The sequence below is a fragment of the Balaenoptera borealis genome (assembly GCF_965194805.1).
Source record: "Balaenoptera borealis genome assembly, chromosome: 8".
In the NCBI taxonomy this organism is placed as follows: Eukaryota; Metazoa; Chordata; class Mammalia; order Artiodactyla; family Balaenopteridae; genus Balaenoptera; species Balaenoptera borealis.
Genome location: NC_138865.1, coordinates 102,694,488 through 102,717,896, shown reverse-complemented (window position 1 = coordinate 102,717,896; position 23,409 = coordinate 102,694,488). Strand labels below are relative to the sequence as shown.

At 47.7% G+C, this 23,409-nt stretch overlaps 1 protein-coding gene across 17 annotated transcripts in view; it reads right to left on the bottom strand.

Annotated features, from left to right (window-relative positions):
• Positions 1-23,409, bottom strand: part of ZNF618 (zinc finger protein 618) — a 184,782-nt gene that overhangs the window by 89,035 nt on the left and 72,338 nt on the right. For all 17 annotated transcript variants that reach the window (XM_082403856.1, XM_082403869.1, XM_082403867.1 and 14 more), the window contains exon 2: positions 165-208. In XM_082403856.1, coding sequence (XP_082259982.1) covers positions 165-208 — 44 coding nt within the window. The remainder of the gene's footprint in view (positions 1-164; positions 209-23,409) is intronic.

The window sequence follows — 23,409 nt, the reverse complement described above, 5'->3', positions numbered from 1 at the left end:
GAAGTATGACTACTTCTCAACAAAGGGAGCTGGCCTGGACCATTCATCCTTTCAGGTGGAAGGTGATGACCACAGAGAGGTAGCTGTTAGTCATGAAACCAGGGAGAAGACGACGGTGGGGGGGGGGGGTGGGTGCAGTAGGGGGCGGGGGAGGCGGAGCATACCTGCTTGCCGTGCTTTTCCTTCCAGCTGCACTGGCTCCGTCAGCCTGCAAAAGAAACCCAGAACACCTAAATCAGCCAAGAGGAAAACACAGATTCTACCCACTGTACCTTACCAAGCTCCCGCTCAAACACCAGCCTTCAGAGGGGTGAGCCAGCCACAACGCCCTGCTCCATTCTTCCAGGCTAGAAAAGTCTGCCCCCAGTGGTAAGAGGGAGTTAGGACAGCCAAACCCCCCCCACCCCCAATTTGCTTCGCCCTTTAAATCCAACTGAGCACCCACTGCCAACACAAACCCAGCAACCACAGAGCCCTGGGGACTCAGTGAAAAGTAAGTAACCAACTAAATCTGAGATTGAATTGCACCATTTTCATTTTCAGCTGGGATTTCCAATAAAACAGTAGCTGAAGGTTTATTCCTACCAACTGGAGGGGGAAAATCCTATTATGTTAAAATAGTCCGTCCCCCAACCCTGCAAGCAGGATGAGGCAAGAGAGCACTGCTTCATAATCTCTTTTATTTGGGGTTGGGCGATGGGAAGATAAGGCTGACCAAATGAAATTTTCAGAAATCATAAAATTTTGGTTCAGATGGAGAGACTGAGGCCCTGGGAGAGGAGGGAGCTGCCTGAAGTCTCATGAGAACTGCGTGACAAATGCCCGGGGATCCTGACTCCTAGGCCAGTGCTGGGGGGACCTCGATGAGGAGGCCAAGGACATGGGAAAAACGCCTGGGTTCTCCACCACCCCTGGTTGGAGATGCAGTCCCCAGCTTTGTCAAAACATTAATAAGAATAGTAATCACAGTTAGAATAATGCAGGTTCAAGACTCTAGCGTACATGTGTTTCCAAATTCAGAACCTTTCCAATTTTAGAAAGGCAATGTGGCGCATGTGTTCTCTATTTTGAAATAACCCTGGCAGGGTCTGGGGAGCCCCCGGTACTCAAGCACGTTGATATTTCTAGAGTAAAACTTATGCAGGCAGCCCTAAGTGGGCTAAACGAAACCGGCCACTAGCCTCTTCTCCCTTCAGGTCAAGTTCTGCCTCCTCACCAGTTACAAAACATCTTTTTGTTTTCAAGCTTTTCGAATTTCAGGATTGCAGATGAAGGATTGAGGACCTACAATAAAAACAACAGCAGCTACCTTTGGATGAGTGCTTTCGAGAAGCTGCAAGCTGGCAAAACCAGATGGCGGGCTTCAATTTAAACAGTCAATATATAAAAATAAAGGCATTTCACCCCCAAGAAAGCCAGATTTCAGTTTCTGAAAGCAACACGTAGTCCCACACGACTGGTCAGCTAGAGCTGACATACCTGGCTCACCACAGTCCCCACCACCCACTCTTGCCTACTTCCCACCCCATGGCCTGGCCCCTGCGGGTACCCCAGACTCGCTCCCTGAGCTAACGTCCCACCCGGCGCTAGTGTGTGGGCATTCAACGCCTCTCACCGAATCCTCTTGATGGGTTCCCCAACACACATACACAATATCCCCATTTAAGAATTTCAGGCATTTATCCAACATCCCACAGCTATAAGCCCAGGTCTGGGTCAACTCCAATGCCCACCTTCCTCCGCTCTGGAATATTTTATCTCCCTCCAACACTCAGGGAGGGACAATCGGGAAATGGGGTGAATACACACAGCCTCCACTGTCCACACGAGGGAAACGGAAAGGTGAAGGACAAATAGGGAGGTAGAAACATGAGGCCTGGGAGGGAGCAGTTAATGGGATGCCAGTGCATTATTTCCATGGAAGAAACAAGAAAGCGGAAAATGGTTTGCAAATCATTTCACTGGGAGCAAAAGAACACGATCAATTACAGCCTCTTTCCGACATCTTGCGTTCCTCAAACTTGTATGGAAAGCGAATGGGAAGAAGTTGTTCTAATGCTCATATCAGAAGAGGCAGAAGTGGTAGAGGTGGAAATTCTGTCCCAGAGAGCTTAAAAAAATGGTAAAATCCCCAATGATCTCTAGCCTTTCAAACTGAACTCTAGGCATGTATTTCTAGAATTTCATACATACTTTTAATGTTGTTTTAATGTTGTCTTTTTTTTTTTGTCCTTTTCCTTCACAATTTCACAGAGTTGACCAGTTCAAGCATACTGAACATGGGACTGGGTAGGGGAAAAGAGTCTCTCTTTTAGGCACACCTGACCATCTCCACCCATTTTCCCTTTCACTGTGTTTATGATATTTGAGCTTCTTATCACTGGTAGCTACATGCATTTTTGTTTTCCACCCATTTTTATAAAACAAAGACAAAATGCTGAAAATTTTCAAAGAGCTGTCCAAACAAATCCTTTTGTAGAAGCCTAGATGGTACAACTGGGGAAATGAGATGGCTGGAGGGAAGAGTTCATCCCTGCAGGGTGGGAAATGTCTGTTTATCGGCAGAGATGAGAAGCAGATATGGGAACGGGGGTAGAGATGGACAATGGGCACAAGTGAGAGATGCCCAAGAGAGCACGTGTCAATATCACAGCACCTGTCAATCAGTCTCAGCCTTTGGGCCTGGCTGAGTCCAGACCCACCCTAACAACAGGGGACAGCCTCTCGGGCCCCCCCAGCCACAGTGCTGAGGGCACCCATTCTCATTGTAGAGATCCCTAAGGTGCCAAGCCGGCTTTGTCTGTGTCCTCACAAATATCTCAAAGCAAGCCCTACTGTTTGAATTAAGTTGACTTTGCCATTTTCCTAGGCCCAAATGGTCTACTACCAGCAATTTCATGCAATTCATCCCAAACCACAAACTCACCTTTACCCAGTGTAATCTGATCTGATTCTCAATTTGAACCAAAGTTCAAGAGCACAGGGCTTAGAGTCAGACAAGTCTGAGTTCAAGTCCTGGGTCTGCCATTTTCAAGCTATATAATCCTTGGCAGTTCATCTGCACTCTTTAGGCCTCAGTTTCTTCATCTGCAAAATGGCAATACGCCAATTGGGCCCAAGAAACTGAGGCACAGAAAAACAGAGTGACTTGTACAAGATTACACAGCAGACGAGCAAGAGGCAGAGCCAGGCCTGGACTGAGCCAGCAGTCTTCCCAGCCTGTCTCCGGGCCTGATCTGAATCCTGGGCTGCAAGTCAGAAGGTCAGGAGCATCTACCAGACCCCACAGCCCTGAGGCCTTCTCCAAAGGGCTGGTCAGAATGATACTGAATGCAGCGATGTAGGTAAACTCGTAAGCACAGGCCAGGGATGTGTAGTAACCACTAAAGTAATGGAAACTCTATTGCTGTTGCCACTGGACCATGTGCTCCTAAAGATGCAGCTTCTGCCTGGCTCTGTCTGGGTCTCACTTTGAACCTTGGGCAAGCTCTTTCCTTTCCCTGGACCTGAGGTTCTCACAGGTAAAAACAGGCACGGGAGGCACGAGAGTTCAATCAGATCATCTCCCCTTCCTTTTCATCTCTGATACTCTATGTGGAGCTGACCCAACCTTAACCAAACCCCTCAAGGGTAAATGAAATATGGTGGGGGAAGTGGACTCATGAGAGGTCCTCTTCCTCACTTTCACATAGCTGGGGGTAAAGGTATCCAAGCCCCCCCTTCACCACGCCCCCGCTCCCTGTAAGGGCACCTGCTTCCTCTCCCAGCCCCATCCATTCCTTAACACACCAGCTTCTTCTCAGGACCTGGGCAAGGCTATTTTAGTTTCATTCGACCCTCCTCCTCCCTCCCAAATGAACGTTAAGTTGTTCTTTTCCATTCTCTTATTAAGGATTTTCTTGGAAAGAAAATATTATTCCAAACCCAGAAATTTTATTTCTAAATTTGTGCAAATGTAAGTTGTAAGACATTAGCTGCATTTCACATTTTGTGCAAATGGCAGAAACAGGCAATTCGTGTGCTACGGGATGGGGGCTGGCCAACGATTTCGATAAAATAAACCCTTTTTTAATTTAAATGCTAATGCACTGAATTAAAATTTAATAACTGAGGAAATTGAAAAGCCGAGCAGGAATATTGGAAATAAATCCAAGCAGAAACAGCTGAAATTAAAAATTCTAGAGAGTGGGAGGATAGCAGCTAAGCTGTCTTATATGATTACATTTTTTTTCAGAATGAAGCAAAAAAAAAAAAAAAAAATCCTATCTCTCGCTGGCTCTAGGGCAGTAAATCCACAGTGCTGTGATTTATTGCTCAATTTTCCTGAGGGAAAAAGGCTTTCTTTCATGCTGAAATATTTCATAAATTTCAAGCCAGCATAAATTCTTAATTTAAAAGTTATGGAGGTCACATTTAGTGCACTGGTATGGTTCCAAAATCTTAAAGGAATAGCAGCGACCAAAAAAAAAAAAAAAGCAAAAAGGAGGGGTAGAATTTGCTCCTTTTTTTTTTTTTCCTTTTTTCATTTTGGTTTTAATTTGTGAGTTGAAATTTCATTATTAAAGATTCTTCCTGGATGGATGGAACCCAAGCAAGCACATGGGGAACTGGTGTGTGCTTCGAAATCTGCTGCAAAAGATGAAGAGATAAAGACTTAATTCAATTATAAAAAGGCTTTTTTTTTTTTTTAAAGCCACTTGAGGAATTTCTGGTAAAAATTTCCTTCCTTCATTGCCCGGGAAGGGGTGAGAGTGGGGGAGGGTGGCCAATGTAATTGCTTCTCTTAGATCGCCAATCTTTTGTGCACACTGATATATTCATTTGTTATACAGCTGTTCAGCAGCGGAAAGAATGCTGGGACGCCCATAATTCTAAGCAAATCAATCAAAAATTAATGATTTGTCATGCTTGCACAATGGAGGAAAACAGCTCCTTGGGTCCTGGCTGCCTGATCTCGAAGAATGAAATGCCTTTCTGCGATAAGAGAGCGGAGCCAGAGGCTCAGGGAGGCCGAGGGGCCACTGCAAACGTGAGGGCTCATGGACCCGCAGCTCTGAGAGGGTGGAGCGGGCATCTCCGAGATGGTGCATCAGCCAGTCAAGCCAAGGATGGACTTGAGGCAGCACATTTCCGTGGTGGTATAATTAGGATCTTGCCTTTTCCCTCCCCTACTGCAACACAAAAAATTGCTTCCTCTCTGGAGACTTCAACGACTCCCCCTCCCCCCAGCAGATTTGATTAGTCCCTGTTCATTGTTCTCCCAACACTGCTAACACACCACCACCAGTGCCTTTCACCTGCTCTATGGGATGGGGACCACAGGTCCTGGAAGGCCTGTGTTTCCCAGACTTTGTCCTCCTCCTGGATAAAGACCGCATCCTACACGTGGCGATGTCTCCAGCACCCAGCTCAGGGTCTGGCACAAATATTCAGCAAATAAGGTTGAATCCGTTAATTATTATTTCTCAGGAAATACTGATACCGAGAGGTTGCCTAGATGAATGATAAACTGCATTGGCAATTATACTTGGATAAAGTGTAACAATTGATCTTAAATAATCAATCACTCCTTTCTTCATTCAACAGATATTTCTTGAAAGCCTACTATGTGTTAAACACTATGCTTGGCTTCCGGTGGACAATCTCAAATCCACTAGTGGACAATTCCAAATCCCCAGTGTTCACTGCTTCTCGGCTTCCTTCCACCCTTGGAAGGGAAGAGTGAACGTGAACTGGGAGAGGAGGGACATTCTCTGCATGCTCAAATGTCTTTGAAATCTCATTTTCTTTCTTACTAATTCACGTGAATGTTATATCCACAAGTACCAAATGCATATTAGTCCAAAATATGTCTGTGTACTGCATATATATGTATGTATGTTAGTTTGAACGCAAAAATTCTGTTTTAAATTTCCAACTGGTATAACTGACCCTGCAGGAATATGCTCAGCGTCAGTGGTGAGTGAAACCAAGTGCACTTGACCTGGAGGCCTGCAGGAGGCACTGAACCTTCCAGAAGCACCTACCAGAGCCCCAGGACCTGCCCAGAAGATGATACTACGTCCCCTACTATTTGCTGAGAGGAGGACAAGTGGGTCTGAAACAACTCAAACCTCATTTATATATCTCTTTCCTTTCCAACAGCCAGTGGATCCCCCAAATTTAACTTGAACTTTCTGTCCCATTGAGATACATGACTCAAGTCAGAAGAAAGTCATTCGCTCATCTGACAAGTATTTACTGAGCTCCTTCTATGCACCGGACACTGTTCTAGGCAGTTGGGATATATCCCTGCCTTCATTGTGATTATATGCAGAGGGGGCAGATGGTAGTATTAGTAATAAATTAGTAAGATACATAGTATGCTAGAAAGTAATCAGTTCTATGGGGGGAAAAATAGAGAAGGGCAGGGGATAATCAAAATGCTGGGGGGCTTCCCTGGTGGTGCAGTGGTTGAGAATCTGCCTGCCAATGCAGGGGACACAGGTTCGAGCCCTGGTCTGGGAAGATCCCACATGCCGTGGAGCAACTAGGCCCGTGAGCCACAACTACTGAGCCTGCGCGTCTGGAGCCCGTGCTCCACAACAAGAGAGGCCGCGATAGTGAGAGGCCCGCGCACCGCGATGAAGAGTGGCCCCCGCTTGCCGCAACTAGAGAAAGCCCTCGCACAGAAACGAAGACCCAACACAGCCAAAAATAAATAAATTAATTAATTAAATTAAAAAAGAAAAAGAAAAAAGAATGCTGGGCCAAGGGAGGAGCCGTGGGCTGCAATTTTAAATAAGGTGATCAGAGTAGGTGTCACTGGGTAAACAATGGAAGGTGAGGGGGTTGGCCATGTGGTGACTGGGGGAAAAGGAATGGCCAGTGGGAAGACCCAATGGCAGGAGTGCACCTGGTGTGCTCAACGCACAAAGAGGATGCCAGTGTGCCTGCAGCAGAGTGAGCGAGGACGAGAAGAGGTCAGGGGGCAGAGCCTCACAGCCACTGAAGGGCTTTGGCTTTTACTCTGGGGAGCCACTGGAAGGTTCTGGCAGAGTCAAATGTAATTTGACTTCCATTTTAAAAAGATCATTCTGGATGCTGTGTTGAGAACAGACCATAGGCAAGGATGAAGGCGGGTGAGGTTACCGTAACAGCCCAGGAAAAAGATGAAGGTGGCTGGGACCAGGGTCGTGGCAGTGAGGGAACTGAGGAAAAACATGGCGTTCTGAATATACTGGAAGGTAGAACCAGTAGGACTTGCTGACGAACTGGAGGTGGGGTATGAAAAAAAGAATCAGGGAAGATTCCAAAAATCTTGGACCAAGAAAAATGGAATTGCATCTCTCTGGTGCATGAGAATATTAATCATCAGCACAGCACTTTATAGACTGTTACACTGCACTGAATCCTCCAATAACCCCGTGAAGAAGACACTGCAGTTTATCCCCTTTGACCAAGAATTAACCAAGCACCCAAGGGGCCAAGATACGTACTCAAGGTCACACAGCTGGCCAATGGCATGGCCAGGGCTCACACATGTCTTCTCATCCCAAGTCTATGGCCATTTCCTCTACATACTTGGCCCTTCATCTCTAGAACCAACGAATCAAACCTGCCCCCAAACGATGTAGGTAAACTGTTTTCCTATCCAACCACTGGGCCCCAACTCAAGCACAGGTAGTCCCCACTTTTACACACCAGGTGTTCATGAAAAACATCCACGAAGGGTGACTGTACCAACACTGAACAATAGCTTTGCAAGTTAAAAGAGGATTCCATTCCCAGGGAACTAAATCTGTTATAAATTCCCTAATTAGACCTTGCTTCTTAGATCACATTCAGTGATATGTTTCTAGCTTGTGGTACTTGGTTCTAGTTTTGTATTTATTTTCCCAACTGAACATGGTTACTCAGAGCCACTGAGTGGTTCCAAGCTTGAAGGGTGGAGTGGAGGCTACCAGAGAAGACTCTGGGTTAAAAGAATTGGAACCCAGGGGGCTGATACCATTTTTCAGTAGGTATTTATAGAGTTCAGACTAGATGCGTGATTCTGAGCAAGGCCTTGGGGGACTGATACTAAGATGAATCAGACATGGTTCCTTATTCATTCACCCAAATACTACCCATTAAGTGCCTACTATGTACTGGGCACCAGGGAAGTTACTGGGGACACAGCAGCAACAAGAACAGTGGGGGAGACAGGCCGTGATTATTTACTTCATGCTACCCATTTATAATTACCAACTGAGAGACATGCTCTGAAGAGAAAGTCCTGGGTTCCATGAGCATCTTTAACAACAGGATCCATTGAGACCATAGGATCAGGAAGGGCTTTCTTGAGGGAGGATGCTGGAACAGGGCACACAGAGCTCCCATTCAACAGTGGGAATGCAAAATCTAATGCAAACGGAGCTAACACAAGCTGCGTGCCAGTGAGCAAGCAGAAGGGTGCCATCTTGCCAAGCTGGGAAGCCTGGGTCCCTGAACCCTGCAGGGCTGGATGGAGACTTCTCTGAGGGTCTCCACCTCTGGAGGAAGGGACCAGCCCGCTGACATGGCCAGGCTCACACACAGGGAGCTCCTGGCCAGAGCCCAGAGGCTGAGGGAGGCCCCTCATTGACTGGCCATGTTTCCAACTACAAGGGAAACCTGTGGGAAATGACCAATGTCTTTATTTCTCGAGGTTACGGTGCCCTTCTGCCCCTCCCCAAGCCCTTGCTATCTGAGGACAAGTATCAAGAAATAAATCAGGCTTCCTGGGAATGGAACGAGCACATGCCTTGTCTGTTTCATACAAGTTTCCAGGTACAGGCAGGTTCTTCTCCTCTCTGGTGGGCAGCCATGTGGACGGGAGCAGGACCCTATTACTGACATCATCACCATCATCATCATCGTCGTCTTTGTTGTCGCCATCAACAGCTGGTCATTACTGAGCACCTGTAAACCAGGCTGAGGAGTTTCAGCTTTACTCCAAGGCTCACAGGCCGCCCAGAAGGCATGTGCACCTCTGGAAGCAACTGCTGGCTGCGGTACAGAGTCAGGGAGCCCAACACGGAGGCCACTGTCATCTTCCAGGGAAGAGATGATGCCTTTGGGAACCGCAGTGGAGGAGAGAAAGCCCCAGGACCTAGAGCTATTGGGAGTGACAAAGATCTCCTGCGACAGCATTTGGAAGGCACCCAGGGTGGAGCTGGCATGCAGTAGTTGCTCAGTAAGTGACAGGTTTAAAAATAAATGCACCACTGCAGCTGCTGAGGAACGCTGTCAGCCTTGGATTGTGTGCAGAGCGCCAGGAGTAAAAGGTGAATCCACTTCCACCCCTGAGGTCTGACTCATGGACCTTAGAAGAAGTGGGGGGATCCTGCCTCAGAGCGGAGGGGCAGTTGCCTCCCCTGGGCTGCCATGTGGGACTCACCACCCAGACTACAAGACTCGTTCTCAACCCAGGGCGCTGGATGGTACCACAATGGGAGCCCACAGTCCCTACATGGACCTAAGGGGTCTAGAATAGTTCCTGGTTGCTTAATGAGTGTCAATTCTATTTGCCCAGCTGGGCTGGATCACAAGGGGTTCTAAGGTTGCATCAAAAAGCATGAGGTCGTTCCTGAGGTCAGGCCCAGCAAGGTTATTGGGTTTTTTGGTTTTTTTTTTAAACTTTTTAAACTGAAATAATTTTACATTTATAAGACAGTTGCAGAGAAACTACAGGGATCCTGTCTGCAAAAGGGATGCTGGAGGGGGCAATACGGTGGCATTAAGACCAGTTCAGGGGACTTCCCTGGTGGTCCAGTGGTTAAGAATCCGTCCTGAAATGCAGGGGACGCCAGTTCAATCCCTGATCCGGGAGCTAAGATCCCACATGCCACAGGGCAACTAAGCCCACACACCGCAACTACTGAGCCCACGCGTGCCACAATTAGAGAGCCCGCGTGCTCCAACTACAGAGTCCATGCGCCCTGGAGCCTGTGTGCCACAACTAGAGAGAAGCCCATGCGCCACAACAAAGAACCCACGGGCTGCAACGAAAGATCCCGCATGCTGCAACTAAGACCTGACGCAGCCAAAAATAATAAATAGATAGATAGATAGATTAGATAGATAGATAGATAGACCAGTTCGGGGGCTGATCCAGAGAGGGTCAGCTGAGGCCTGAGCTAAGCAAGGTGAGGCCTGGTTTCCCTCCCCAGGACCAGCAGTCAAAAAGCCCTCAGGGGGCTTCCCTGGTGGTGCAGTGGTTGAGAATCTGCCTGCCAATTCAGGGGACACGGGTTCCAGCCCTGGTCTGGGAGGATCCCACATGCCGCGGAGCGACTAAGCCCGTGAGCCACAATTGCTGAGCCTGCGTGTCTGGAGCCTGTGCTCCGCAACGGGAGAGGCCACGATAGTGAGAGGCCTGCGCACCGCGATGAAGAGTGGCCCCCACTTGCCGCAACTAGAGAAAGCCCTCGCACAGAAACGAAGACCCAACACAGCCATAAATAAATAAATAAATAAATAAATAAATAAATAAAATTTAAAAAAAAAAAAAAAGCCCTCAGGCTCTAAGACTGAGGAAGAGAGGTGTGAAGGACCTCAGCAGCAGGGGTGGTAGTCACTGGGAATCAGGCGGGAGCACAAACTCTGCCACTTGCTAGCTGGACCCTGGGCAAGTAAATTGACCTCTCAGTGCTTCACTTCCCTCCTCCGTAAAATGGGAGTGATGGGAGTGGCCACCTCACAAGCTGCTGTGAGGATGAAGTGAGCTCATCAGTCTCACACTTAGAGCGGGGCCTTTCCATCCACATAGTGTCAGCTTGCATTATTAGTCCAGCATAAAGGGCCCCGAAGAGGGATAACACCAGCGATCCCAAGCGGCCAGCATCTACTGAGCACCTCCTGTACACCAGCCCGGGGCGCAGGCATCGTGTGCACCATCTCATTTCATCTCCTCAACCACCCTAAGCAGTGGGGACCGTTCCCAGCCCCACTGTCCAGGCAAGGACCCAGAGCTTGCAGGGTGCTGGAACAGCCGGGAAGAGGCTCAGCCGGGCTTCCAACCCAGATACTCCGATTCCAAGTTCACGTTCTCAAACCCGGTGCCATGCTGCTCCAAGGCCCAGAGAGGTGACCTTGGCGAGTGACTTTCCCCATCTTTAGAAGAGGACACGCTCCTCTGGGTGCATAAATGCTGCTCTGTTTGTTTTCTTTTGAAAAAAGAAATGCATCTCAGTTCTTAACCATCACACAGTTAATCTCTCAATTTACAAAAGAGCAAGTCACGTGACTGGATTCCACAAAAATTCTCTCTCCAGGTTTATGATTTTACAGAAAACTCCAGGGAAAACCGCCTGGAGCGAGTTAAAACCAGATCAGCCATAAACCATGTCCTGGTACAGCCTCACCAAGCCAAGACTCAGATTACTCATTAAATACATGATAAATATTCACTTCAGATCAGCAGGAAGTTGGGGGTGGGGGGGGCGTAAAAAAAGAAAAACTTTTTTGCTTCATGGGAAAAAAAAACATATTATGAATACAGAGGGTTGCAAGCTTCAAATGAGTGAACCCAGGATTGGGGAACTGGGGGACAGAGTTTTTTAAAAGTCAACCCCTTAGGTATTTTTAAACAAGGCAGCAAGTAAGGGCAACTCAAAACCTCTTCAAGGGGACCAGGTAAAGGGCTTAGGGAGGCGGGCATGCCCAGACAGTCCTCAGGGAAGAGCAGCAGTCCCCCGTGCCAGGAGACCCCCTCTGACCGCTGGCAGAGACAATGTCTGGCCCTCCATTTGCCCACCTGTCCAATGGCAGTCTCTCAGAAACCTTCCAACTCTGACATCTGGAGTCCAGCAGACTTGACTCCAAATTCTGCCTGGGACACTTACTAGCTCTGTGACCTGCCTCAAGTCACATCACCTCTCGCAGTCTCAGTTTTCTCCTATGTAAAACAGACAGAAAAAGCCCCACGAAATACAGCTGTTGGTTAGAATAAAAACATATAAAGTCTGTTAACATTCTCAGCTAGTGCTAAAAGTACTGTATGAGCACAGATCTGGATGATGTCATTATGATTCCATTGGTGGTGTTGAGTAAAATTAATACAGTAAAAAAAACAAGAACATGTTCTGATGACTCCAACAGGATTTAGTAGGCTCAGTAGTTCCCAGTAGAGAATCTGGATCCGGATGGCCTAGGTTCAAAACCTGACTCCACCACTTACAAGCCATGTGACGCTGGGTAAATCACTTAACCCTCTGAGACTCAGTTTCCTCATGTGTCAAATAGGAGAAATAATAGTCGTCACCTTACAAGGCTACTTAGGACTAAATCAGTTAATATATTAAAGTTCTCAAAACAATGTCTGGGAGCTTCCCTGGTGGCTGCAGTGCTTGAGAGTCTGCCTGCCAATGCAGGGGACACGGGTTCGAGCCCTGGTCTGGGAAGATCCCACATGCCGCGGAGCAAATGGACCCGTGAGCCACAGCTACTGAGCCTGCGCGTCTGGAGCCTGTGCTCCGCAACAAGAGGCCGCGACAGTGAGAGGCCCGCGCACCGCGATGAAGAGTGGTCCCCGCTTGCCACAACTAGAGAAAGCCCTCGCACAGAAACGAAGACCCAACACAGCCATAAATAAATAAATAAATAAATAAATAAATTTAAAGTACGTGCGGAAAAAACCAAGGGGGGAAAAAAAAACAAAAACAAAAACAATGCCTGGCATATAGTGCTATACAAGTATTAACTATAGAAATAATTATCATTTATTAAAATGATTTATCATTTATTAAACTTTAGCTATATAATTATCATTTACTAAAATTCGGGCAAGTCCCCTTCTCCCTCTGAGCCTCAGTTTCCTGAGTTACAAACGGAGAGTTCTGACCAGATGAGCTCTGATGACCCTCCTAGTTCTGAAACTTGCTGGCCCTGTTGTTTGTTTCTCCCCACGCTGTCCCACTGCCTAGACTGCATTCCCCTCTGACCGGCTGGACCCCCCCCCGGCCCTGCTCCAAGAAGCCTTCCCTGGCACAGGGACAACCTCCTACAGCACCAGGGGCGTACCCGGGAACATCACCGCTCTCTGCAGTCTTGCTCCCAACCAAACTGCAAGTTCCATGAGGGTGGCTAGTTTTTTAGAGCTTCTCTGTGGCTCCACAGCACCCAGGGCTGTGCTGCATACAGATGGAGTGTAATCAAGGTCGGTCAGTTGATTTCAAGAAGAAAGGAATTGTACTGCCAATACTTAGAGAACCATTATGTGAATGGGGTCTAGGGAATCATCTAGTCCAAGCATGGCAAACAGGCTTAATTTTCAGCGCCAATTCTAATCAATTAGACATGGCTGCCTGGGGCAACGTGTTGAGAAAGATTCTGGGGCCGCATCACAGCTCAGCTAGTAAGAGTGCTGTGACTGATTATTGATGTCTGCAGTGAGCGAGGTAAAGCTGGGGACGGTAGCATGCTTGCCCCCACTAATCTAGTCCAACACTCTTCTTTTACAGATAGAGAAACAGAGGTCTCCTGATCCCCAAAGCACCCATTTTCCAGTCACCACATTCTCATTTGCAAAAACATTCCTACATGAAGAAGGAGCCGTGGCCTTTTAAAATTTGGAGTAAAAAGAGACGCCAAAGAAGAGAGAAGACCAGATGGACTTCCCTGGTGGCAAAGTGGTTAAGAATCTGCCTGCCAATGCAGGGCACACAGGTTCGAGCCCTGGTCCAGGAAGATCCCACATGTCACGGAGCAACTAAGCCCGTGCGCCACAACTACTGAGCCTGTGCTTGAGAGCCCACGTGCCACAACTACTGAAGCCTGCATGCCTAGAGCCCATGCTCCACAACAAGAGAAGCCACCGCAATGAGAAGCCCGCGCACTGCAATGAAGAGCAGCCCCCGCTAGCCACAACTAGAGAAAGCCTGTGCGCAGCAACAAAGACCCAACGCAGCCATAAATAAATAAATAAATAAATTTACAAAAAAAAAAAAAAAAGAAGACCAGAGACAGAAGAAATACAAACAAAAAAACAATGTGCAAAACACACGGCTTACTTTGGTTGTGAAAAGAAATAATTACAGAAGGGCAAAGTAGATGCTCTAAGAAAGATTTTTTCTTTTTAAAGAAAGGAAAGTCTGGAACACACGCTCAAAGTAGAAATCTTACAAATTCCTATTGCAAAATAACTCCTGGTCAGCCAACCACAATCTCTATAAATATATCGCAAGATCAACAGCCCAGGCAAATAGGGGGAGGGGGAGAATGACTGCATGAATCTTTAAAAACATCAAAATAGTTCTTCTCACAGTTGGAAAGGAAGGAGTCACCCATCATCCTACAAAATGAGAGGCCCACGAAGAAAAGAAAGATTGTAATTCTACACATCCCAATGGCCACCTGCGGAGAAATCTAGACAGCCAGACTATTTTGAAATTATTCTACAATTCTGTTTTCTTTGCAGGGGAAAAAGAAAATCTGGTACCCTGAATTCATTAGGGCAGCCATCATCTTACCATGGCTTCCATGGGATTATTCAGGGTGGGAACAGCCAAAGGCTCTCTGGGGCCTGATTTGGGTGGTACATACTTCAGGGTCTGAGCCAGAAAAAGAGAAGCCACTCTAGGTCTTTAAAGTAGAGGCAATTTAATACAGGGATTTGAGTAGAGAAGACATACAGGGGGCAGAAAAGCAACCGTGGATTAGCACATGAGGAGCTTTGCTACCACCTCTAGGCCTGGAGAGAGAAAGGTGTTACCAGAGTTGGGGCAGTTCAGCAGGAGCTGCCCAGTGGGAGTGGTTCAGAGAGGGATGAGGCACCATAGGAGGCAGAGAACGAGTGGGGAGAAATACCCTGGGCTTTTCCCTTCTTCCCACCTTCCAGTGTCCCTGCTGTGCATCCTTCTGGCTAAACTGTTCGAAGCCCAGAGGGCAAGGACACCTGGGAAATGTAGTTCCTTGCAATTCAGAGCACACAGGGGAAAGAAAGGGAGGGAGCTGAGGTCAAACCAATAGCTGACCAATTCAGATCGGAAAACTCCCAGAAGACTGAAACCACTTGATGACAGCGTCCTGCACAGCTCACCACAGGGTCCACCTGGGTCCCATTGCCGTGTTTAGACTGTAACTTCCTCACAGGCAAGGACTGCCTTCCCTTGACCTGCATCGTCTTCTGCAATATCCAGTAGCCACAGCTCAGGGCTGAAAGGACCCTGAATATCTGATAAATGGAAGCCTGGCCCGCCAGTCCCAGTGCCCCAACATGTGGGATGCTTGAATGGCCTTCCACCATATTTTTGCTTCCGGCCTTTGCTGAGAATCTACTGTTGACAGAAAACTCATAATGTGGAAAGCTAGTTGTCCCCAATGTTACTTAGAAGACCCAAGCACCCAGTGCACACTCTAGAAGTATCTCCTGACCAGATCTAGAACACTGTTCAAGGGGATCAGGAGTGGAGGCTCTGAGGTACCAAGTCTGATGCCAGCTGGGCGGGCTGCAAGGGAAACACTCCGAGCGCCCCAGGACTGTGTCCACCTCCAAGGCCACTCCAGATCCACAGTGAAACCTCATGCTGGTGGGTTTTTTTTTAATTTATTTATTTATTTATTTATTTATTTATTTATTTTTGGCTGTGTTGGGTCTTCGTTTCTGTGAGGGCTTTCTCTAGTTGCGGCAAGCGGGGGCCACTCTTCATCGCGGTGCGTGGGCCTCTCACTATCGTGGCCTCTCTTGTTGCGGAGCACAGGCTCCAGACACGTAGGCTCAGTAGTTGTGGCTCACGGGCCTAGTTGCTCCGCGGCATGTGGGATCCTCCCAGACCAGGGCTCGAACCCGTGTCCCCTGCATTAGCAAGCAGACTCTCAACCACTGCGCCACCAGGGAAGCCCGCTGGTGGTTTTTGAACTGTATCATAAAAGACAAGAGCGTTCCTGTCCCACAGGGCACACAGACTCAACCCTGTGTCCCTCTTTGTCCTGGCTGTTGCTGAAGGCTTAGTTTCACACTACATTCTGCAAAGAAAGGAAGGGCCCTTCCCTTTCATTGAAGGCTCCATTTCCTCTTTCCCCAAGACACAGGGCCGATCTCTCTCCCCTGTTTTCTTAAAGCACTTATTGCCCAAGCCATTCAAATAGTATCGATCAACTAGCCGGTACACTCAGTCATCCTTTTATGACCTGTCTTCCCAGCTGGACCATACATCTTCCCCGGGCAGGGGCCATGCCTTTGGATTCCCCAGAGCCTACCACATAGCCCAACAGGCAGAAAGCGTCTACACAGTATCCTTAAAGGAGAAAATGACCCAGGTTCCCCAAACGCCGAGTGTGGGATGGGGCAGGAATACCACTTTCTATCGATGCCTCATATTTATTTACTGATTGATGGGATTTTTACATCCATTACTTCATTTAATTCTTTACAAGGTAGGAGCCATGATGTCCACTTTGGAAAGGAGGGAGTGGAGGTTAAGGGACTTGGCCCAAAGTTACTAGTTACTGGCAGGGCCGAGATTCAAACCCAAGTCTTCTTCTAGGACAAATACCAAACTCCTTCCATCTTCTGGCTCCAGTCTTTCTTTGCAAGATCCCCTGTCTTGCTTCTCTTTCATGAAATGAACTGATTTAATGAAATCATTAAGTGACAGAAGTTAATAAATGTAAGGCACTTAGAACAGTGCCTGGCACAGACTAAGTGCTATGTAAGTAACAGCTACCACTGTCTTCACCGTTACCATCATTATTATTTCTCCATCTCCATTAAACTCATTTAAAAAGGTCAACCCACCACAACATCTAGAGTCAGCAGACTTGACAGCCAAAGCAGTAGAAAACAGAAAACGCCTACATTTAATTAAAACTGGAAAACTACAGAAGCTCAAATGACTTAACAGTTAAGAGGAGGCATTCGAAGACATTGTATGATTCTCAGAAGTCTACCCAAAGCAGTCTACCTGGTACCCTGTACCAGGCAACCACCAACACTTTATTCAAAAGTAGGCTCGAATCTTCTTTCCTGACTGACTTCACTGGGGAACACTTTCAGTGCACAAAATACAGTACTTTCTCATCCATGCACAGTCTTTAGAGCCAGAAGGCCTGTTTTACAGAGGGAAAATAAAGGCCCAGGGTGGAAGTAAATGTGTGAGGTCACATGTACTTTAATGCAATCTGCAAGTCTCTAAAGTTAAAGTGTTAGCTTTATCAGGCCTAGTCCTTTGCTAAGCCCAACGTAGGACTCTGCAATCATGGGCACTGAATGTATGTTTTAGGCCAGGCATGTAAAAATCAATATTTCAGCCACCAGTTCATGGCTTGGCCCAAAGTCTTTGGGCAAATAAAAGAGGTCATCAGCTACCAACCCCAGCTAAGATAGAGGATGAGAAGGCAGCATTCTGCCATGTCAACTCTCCCAACTGGGATTCTTCTAAAGAATCTCCAAAGCAGTGGTGTGCCCTCAGCTGTCACATCCACTGCTGCCTTTCTCTAAGTTTAACCCGGCACACTGTCACAACCAACTTACCAACTCTCATATCCTTTGACCATGTTGGGGAACAAATTCTATCAATATTGTACAAAAGAAAGAAAACGATTCATGTACAAAGATGTCCACTGCATTATTTATAATAAAAACTAGGGAACGACCTATATGTACAACAATGTAAATAAATATCTCCTTACAAAGCCATTAGAATGGATGCTTATGAATGGTGGAGAGCTACATGAAAAACACTTACGTACTAAAGTGAAATGACAAGAACAGAATCAAAACTACATATATAACTACAGAAACACTGCTTGCACATATATAATATACCGAAAAGCGCCAGCCCTGGATGGCTCAAAAATATATGATTTTTTCCCCTCCTGATTAGCTTTTTTATCATTACTGCTTTTGAGGAAAAACTCACTACACTTTAAAAGACCCATGCTGCACATCTATAAAGGCAGGTAATCTAGACAAGGGGATTTCCTGGGATGTTACCCTTCTCTAGATTGAAGACCTGTGACTCTACAAAGACCTGCATCTACACTCTGTCCTCTGAGGATGTAGCCACTTAAGCAAACATGGTGGTTGAGCCCAGGTACACACCAATCCACTGGGAAGCACTCAGCGCATTCAAGTTCCACCTCGGAGCAAAACAAGATGACCTGGAGAGTACCTTTAAGCATTAAGCTTTTCTCTAAGAGGCTCTTGGGAGAGGTAAAGTTTAAGTCTATTGCCTTCTTAATACAGTAGACCCTGAGAGTGAGGTTTTTATATTGTATGTAATTGCAGCCACAAAAACTATACGACTGCTAGTGTGTATTGAGATACTATGCTGTGCCAGTGACTCTAAAAGGCTCATTAAATATGTAAGAAATCATCCAACATCCTCATTAACTAGGGATTATTCATCCATTTTAGAACTGGGGAAACTGAGGTCCTGAGAGGCAAAGTGACTTGCTGTTGTAGGGAAATGGATCCAAGTGAGAATGTTCACAGATGAGTAGTCCAGCCACACGGCACAGTCTGGAATATGAATAGAAGGTGGGCTTCTTTAATAACCCATCTCATTTTGTCCTCACCACTTAAGTGTACAGTGAAGAATATTGCTGCCACTTTCCTGGGCCTTTCCAGAGCTCCTAACGCTACTGTGATTTTATAGATAAAGAAAGTGAGGCTCAGAGAGGTAAAGTTACTTGCCCAAAATCACACAGCTAGTAAGCAAATTTGTACCCAAGCTTGTCTGGCCCCAAAGCCCATACACTCAACCATCGTGCCATACCTAACTCCCCCACCAAAAATATGAAATAAGAGTGCTATAAGGAGTCAGACTGCACCACAACATAAGGAAATAATGTTTAGAGCCACATAGTTATCCCAGAAGTGGTGAGCTCCCCGGGGGAGGTGTGTCATTAGAGGAAGGATAGCCATCTGGTGAAAAAATAATCAGTATTACAAGCAAAAGGATGGACCAGCTCTGGGGAGAAGGGAGAAGAGGGAGAGAGGAATGAAAGGGGTGGTGTTCCTTGCCAGGATATTCCAGTTCTGGATTCCTCTGGAAGATCTCAGCCCTTCCTAACACTCCTTCAGACCAGCTCTAATCATCCAGCTTTTTCGTCCTCCATACTTAAGGGCCACCAAATATTTCATTTCCTTTTTTCCCCTTTTCCTGGTTTCACAAGTGTAATAAAAAGTTAATGAATCTATAAATTGCTTACTGGCTTAAAAAAATGAAACAAATAGTTAATGGAAATTTTAATGAAAACACCCCATCCGCATAACTGATGGCAAACCCAGGGCCGAAATACCTGGGACTTCATGGCCCAAACCAGGTGTCATGAAAGCTTGAAAACATTTACTGAGAGAAAGCGGGGTTCCAAGCTCATCAGTGTCTGAAAGACGACAAAGTCTCCACTCCAGGCTTCGAAGGGGCACCATGCGTCACATCTACCCTTAGGGAAACGTCGTCAGCACATTCCTTCATCAAACTGGGAGACCCTGTTTCTGAGAAAAGGAAAATGGCACAGAACCAGGAATCTGTTATGAGGCAAGAGGCCAAGGCTCGGGACTCGATTCCAGAAATGAGAAAAGTCGTGATAACTGAAGAGCCATCATGCGCTGCTGGGGTTCTCCAGAGGACAGTCCATCAACGTAGAATTGCCCGATTTCCCCTCCTCTGGAAATGCAAGTTAATGGGAACGGGATATGCGTATTTTGGAAAAATGTCCCAGGCCACGCTGGTACATCCTCCTTATTCAAAAGTACCTCCTTGATGTTTATTCTGTGTCAAGCACAGAGCCAGAACCTTTACAGACTTTATTTCTCATACGCCCCCTACAACGTGGAAAGGTCAATATGACTATCCTCATTTTAATCTGGCAAAAGGAGAGGGAGGTTCAGAGAAGTTAAAAGTCACAGAACACAGCTAGTACATCCCCATCACAGAGTGTAGACACTTGGGCACTCAAGAAAAATCATCCAGGCTTTCTTCAAAAGCCTCTAACGGGGCTCCAGCCTCCATTCAAGGCCCTCCAATCCAACAGCCTCCACCTGTAGCCCGCAGAGTTTTTGTAAGATAGAAATAGGATCCTGTCGCTCCCGTTTAAACCCTTCACAGGCTCCCCTTCTCCTGCCAAGGCAAACACGACACTCCGTCCCAACTCCCGCCACCGCAGTCCTCACACCGAATGCTCCAGCTACACCAGGGTTCCTGCAGCTGCCCCCCTATGCTCACTGCCCGGCTAACTCTCCTCCCCATCCTTCAAGTCTCATCTCAGACATCACCTCCACCTGGAAACTTCTCAACATCCACACCCTGCCCTACTCCACCTCCCATCTCCCTGCAGCCACCCAAGGCAGGGTTGGATCCCCTCTGATGTACACTCTTCCCAATGGCCCCACTGCTCAATTACCTACCTACCTGCCTGCCTCCTTCCCCAGGCCATGGGCGGCCCCCAGGCACAGACCAACGCTTGTTCAGCTCTGAGCACAGGGCCTGGCCCGGAGAAGAGACCCGGAAAATGCTGAGAATGGGCAGGGTGGCAGGTGATGCCTCTCTACAGCATCCTTGTCACGCACTAGGTTCAAATCCTGAACCAGGTCCGGCTCCGCCCAGCCTTCCCCTGCTTCCCCAAGGGAGAATCACATGCACAAGCAGCCCACAGTTACTGGGGACAATGGAGCAGGAAGAAATGTCCTTTCCCCCAAATCTTCAACCTCCTCGCCTGTTCATTCTTTTCTCAGCGGCTCGAAGAGTATAACAATGGTCGAGATAGAGTCAGAGAAATGAGAGCCAGAGGGAGCAGAGAGGGACAGGAAAGCACAGGACAGGAACAGGATGCCACAAGCGCGTGCAAAGGAGAGTGGAGACAGGCCGGGGTTTGCCCTCAGGGTGATCCGGGTCAAAGGTAGGGCTACTGGACATGCAGCCCGCCAGCAACCAGGGCTCTCAAAGAAACACCCGGGGACAAGAAATACCTGGAAATTATAACCGCTGCTTTCAGTTTCCAGAGATTTTGAAGCCTCTTTCTCTTTGTTTTTCCTCTAAACCAGTTACAATTAGCGTTGAGGGATATAATTACGTTGTTAGTCTAATTGCCTGTTTGAAGCAGGATCTACGGGGGTTTAATGGAAGATTTGAGGGGGAGGGCAGATAAAATAAAAAGTCAGGATAATCACAGAAGAGATGTGTAATGTGACTTTCTTCCCAGGTAGAGACAAGGCCTGAACCGCGCCAGAGGCCAGGGAATTGTCTCCTGCTCCAGCTCCCTCGCCCGGCTGGGCGCGGAACGGCGTTACCAGGCGGCGCGACTTCACTGGAAATTGATTTTGGAGACGCTGACCTAATTAATCAGGAAACGATCCTAGAAAGGCCCTCGGATTTGGAGCCTTTGCACTATTATTGGCAGTGACACACTTACACGTCAGCGGGCAGTATTCTCCCCAGTGGAAGCCAGCGTGGTGGTGGCTGACAGAGCTGGGCTGTGTGAGGCCAGAGACCTGCCTTCACTACAGCAGGGTGGTCCTGTGCAGGGGGAACACACAGTTCTGTGGCCCTGGGGACAGAAGTCAGAGGCAGGCAGCTCTGAGCTCAGGATGAAGAGGAACGTTCTCCTCCAGGGAAAGAGGACAATTGAGAGGTAGTGAGCACCCTGACAACAGAGGCATTCAAGTTAGATGACCTTGTGATGGGGATGCAGAGAAATCAGCTAGGAGGAAGAACCAAATGGCTTTGAGGGACTGTACAAACCACTCCTGTCTCCAGACCACAGAGGGGAAAAGGGTCTGCAGGGACAGTGAGGGAGAGAAAGGTTCTCTTCACATCAGAGGACCCTTCCTGCCTTCTATGGGACTTCACTGTGAAGACCCAGCCCTCATATCTGGGTGGCAATGGAAATGTTCCTCTAATGATTTTTTTTCCAAATACAGGCAGCAATTTGCAGTAACCAAAAGCTACCTCCATGGGGAAAAGTGAAGGTCCAATGCAGAAGTCAAAAGCGAGACACCTCACGTGCAGTCATGGCCACTGCAGTGACCTAGCTCTGTTCCAGGGCCTTTTCCTCCATCATTCCATCTAACACAAGCACAACACCTGGACTGGGAACCAGAGAGCCTGCATTCAAGCCTGATCTTGCCACTCTGAGATTGAGAAAATAGGCAGAGATCAATTGCCCCACTGTCCTACAGTTTCCCATCTTGGGGAGAAGGGGGAAAATGGATCCTCTCATAGCAACCCCCCCTAGTTCCAAAATGTAGGAAAGCAGCACACTTCCCTATCCAAGCCAGTAAGTGCAGAGATAACTCCATCACACATAGCTGACCCTGTATACACACTTTATCCATAGGAGGGCACTGCCTTCTGAAGTCGTTACACCTGTAATGGCCACAAGGCCAGGGGCTCCCATCTGCTCACCTCAGCACAGCTGGCTCCTAGCACAATGCCTGGCACAGAGCGGGCACTCAAAATTAGGTGGACAGACCATTGGCACTTAAGCGGCAACCACAGTTGATGAAATGGCATGTGCCCTTTTAATCCAGTAAGTTGTTGTCTGAAAACATCTCAGCTTCAGGGTCAGAGGAGAGGGCTTTCAGATTCCTTCTAGAACCTTCCAATCCCCAAGGCTACACGCCTTCTCAGATCCCTCTTCTGATCTGACAACTGCAAAGCCGTGAGGTCCAGGGGGCCTCAGCAATTCTCTTTAAAGCCCTGAAACATTCCACAGAAAAGTGTGAGGATTTGGGTCTGCAGGCAAAGGCTGCCACTCGAGTGCCACGGAGTTGGGAAAGGCAGTGTCTGCTTTCCTTCCCAACTCCACCTCCTGACTAGCTTGTGCCTACAAGACAAGAATGGTCATATTCCAAATCTCAGGGCTGCCTGGGAGAAGTGAGTTCTGCTGGGTTTTCCACACTTTCCCCACTCAGGGTTGACGACGGCGCTGGAGTGTGCTTGAGGCCCTCTGTACAAAGGGAGCAGAAGTTCCACTGCACCATTTATGAGGTTGCACTGCACACATGACCCAGAGCAGAAAGACTCACTGAAATCCAATAAAGATGAGGGGCAGGGGAGGCTGCTCTTCCTGGAGAGGCCACAGCATCTCCTTCCACGCAAACTGCCCGGCTCCGCCACCGACTGAGAGGAAGACAAATGGCCGTTTGGATGCTCTTTGTCAAGGGCATCAAGATGGCGGCCAACAGGGCGTCCTGGACTCACCCTTCTCCCCCACATTGTTCCAGGGCTCCCATTTAAAGGCCTTCAAAAGTCGGAGGCAGCTGTGGGTTTTTTTTATTGGGGTGGGGGGGGGGGAAGGGGCAGGAGGAGGAGTAAAAGTTTTACTTACAATAAAACAAAAACAGAGCCATGGTACTTGTTTTTCTAGTGGAGACAATCATTGGCTGTTTTCACTTTGTAAAAGGCTGGGAGACCTTGTACCTGCTCAAAAGTCTCCACATCAGGGCTGGTTCCAGCCACAGAG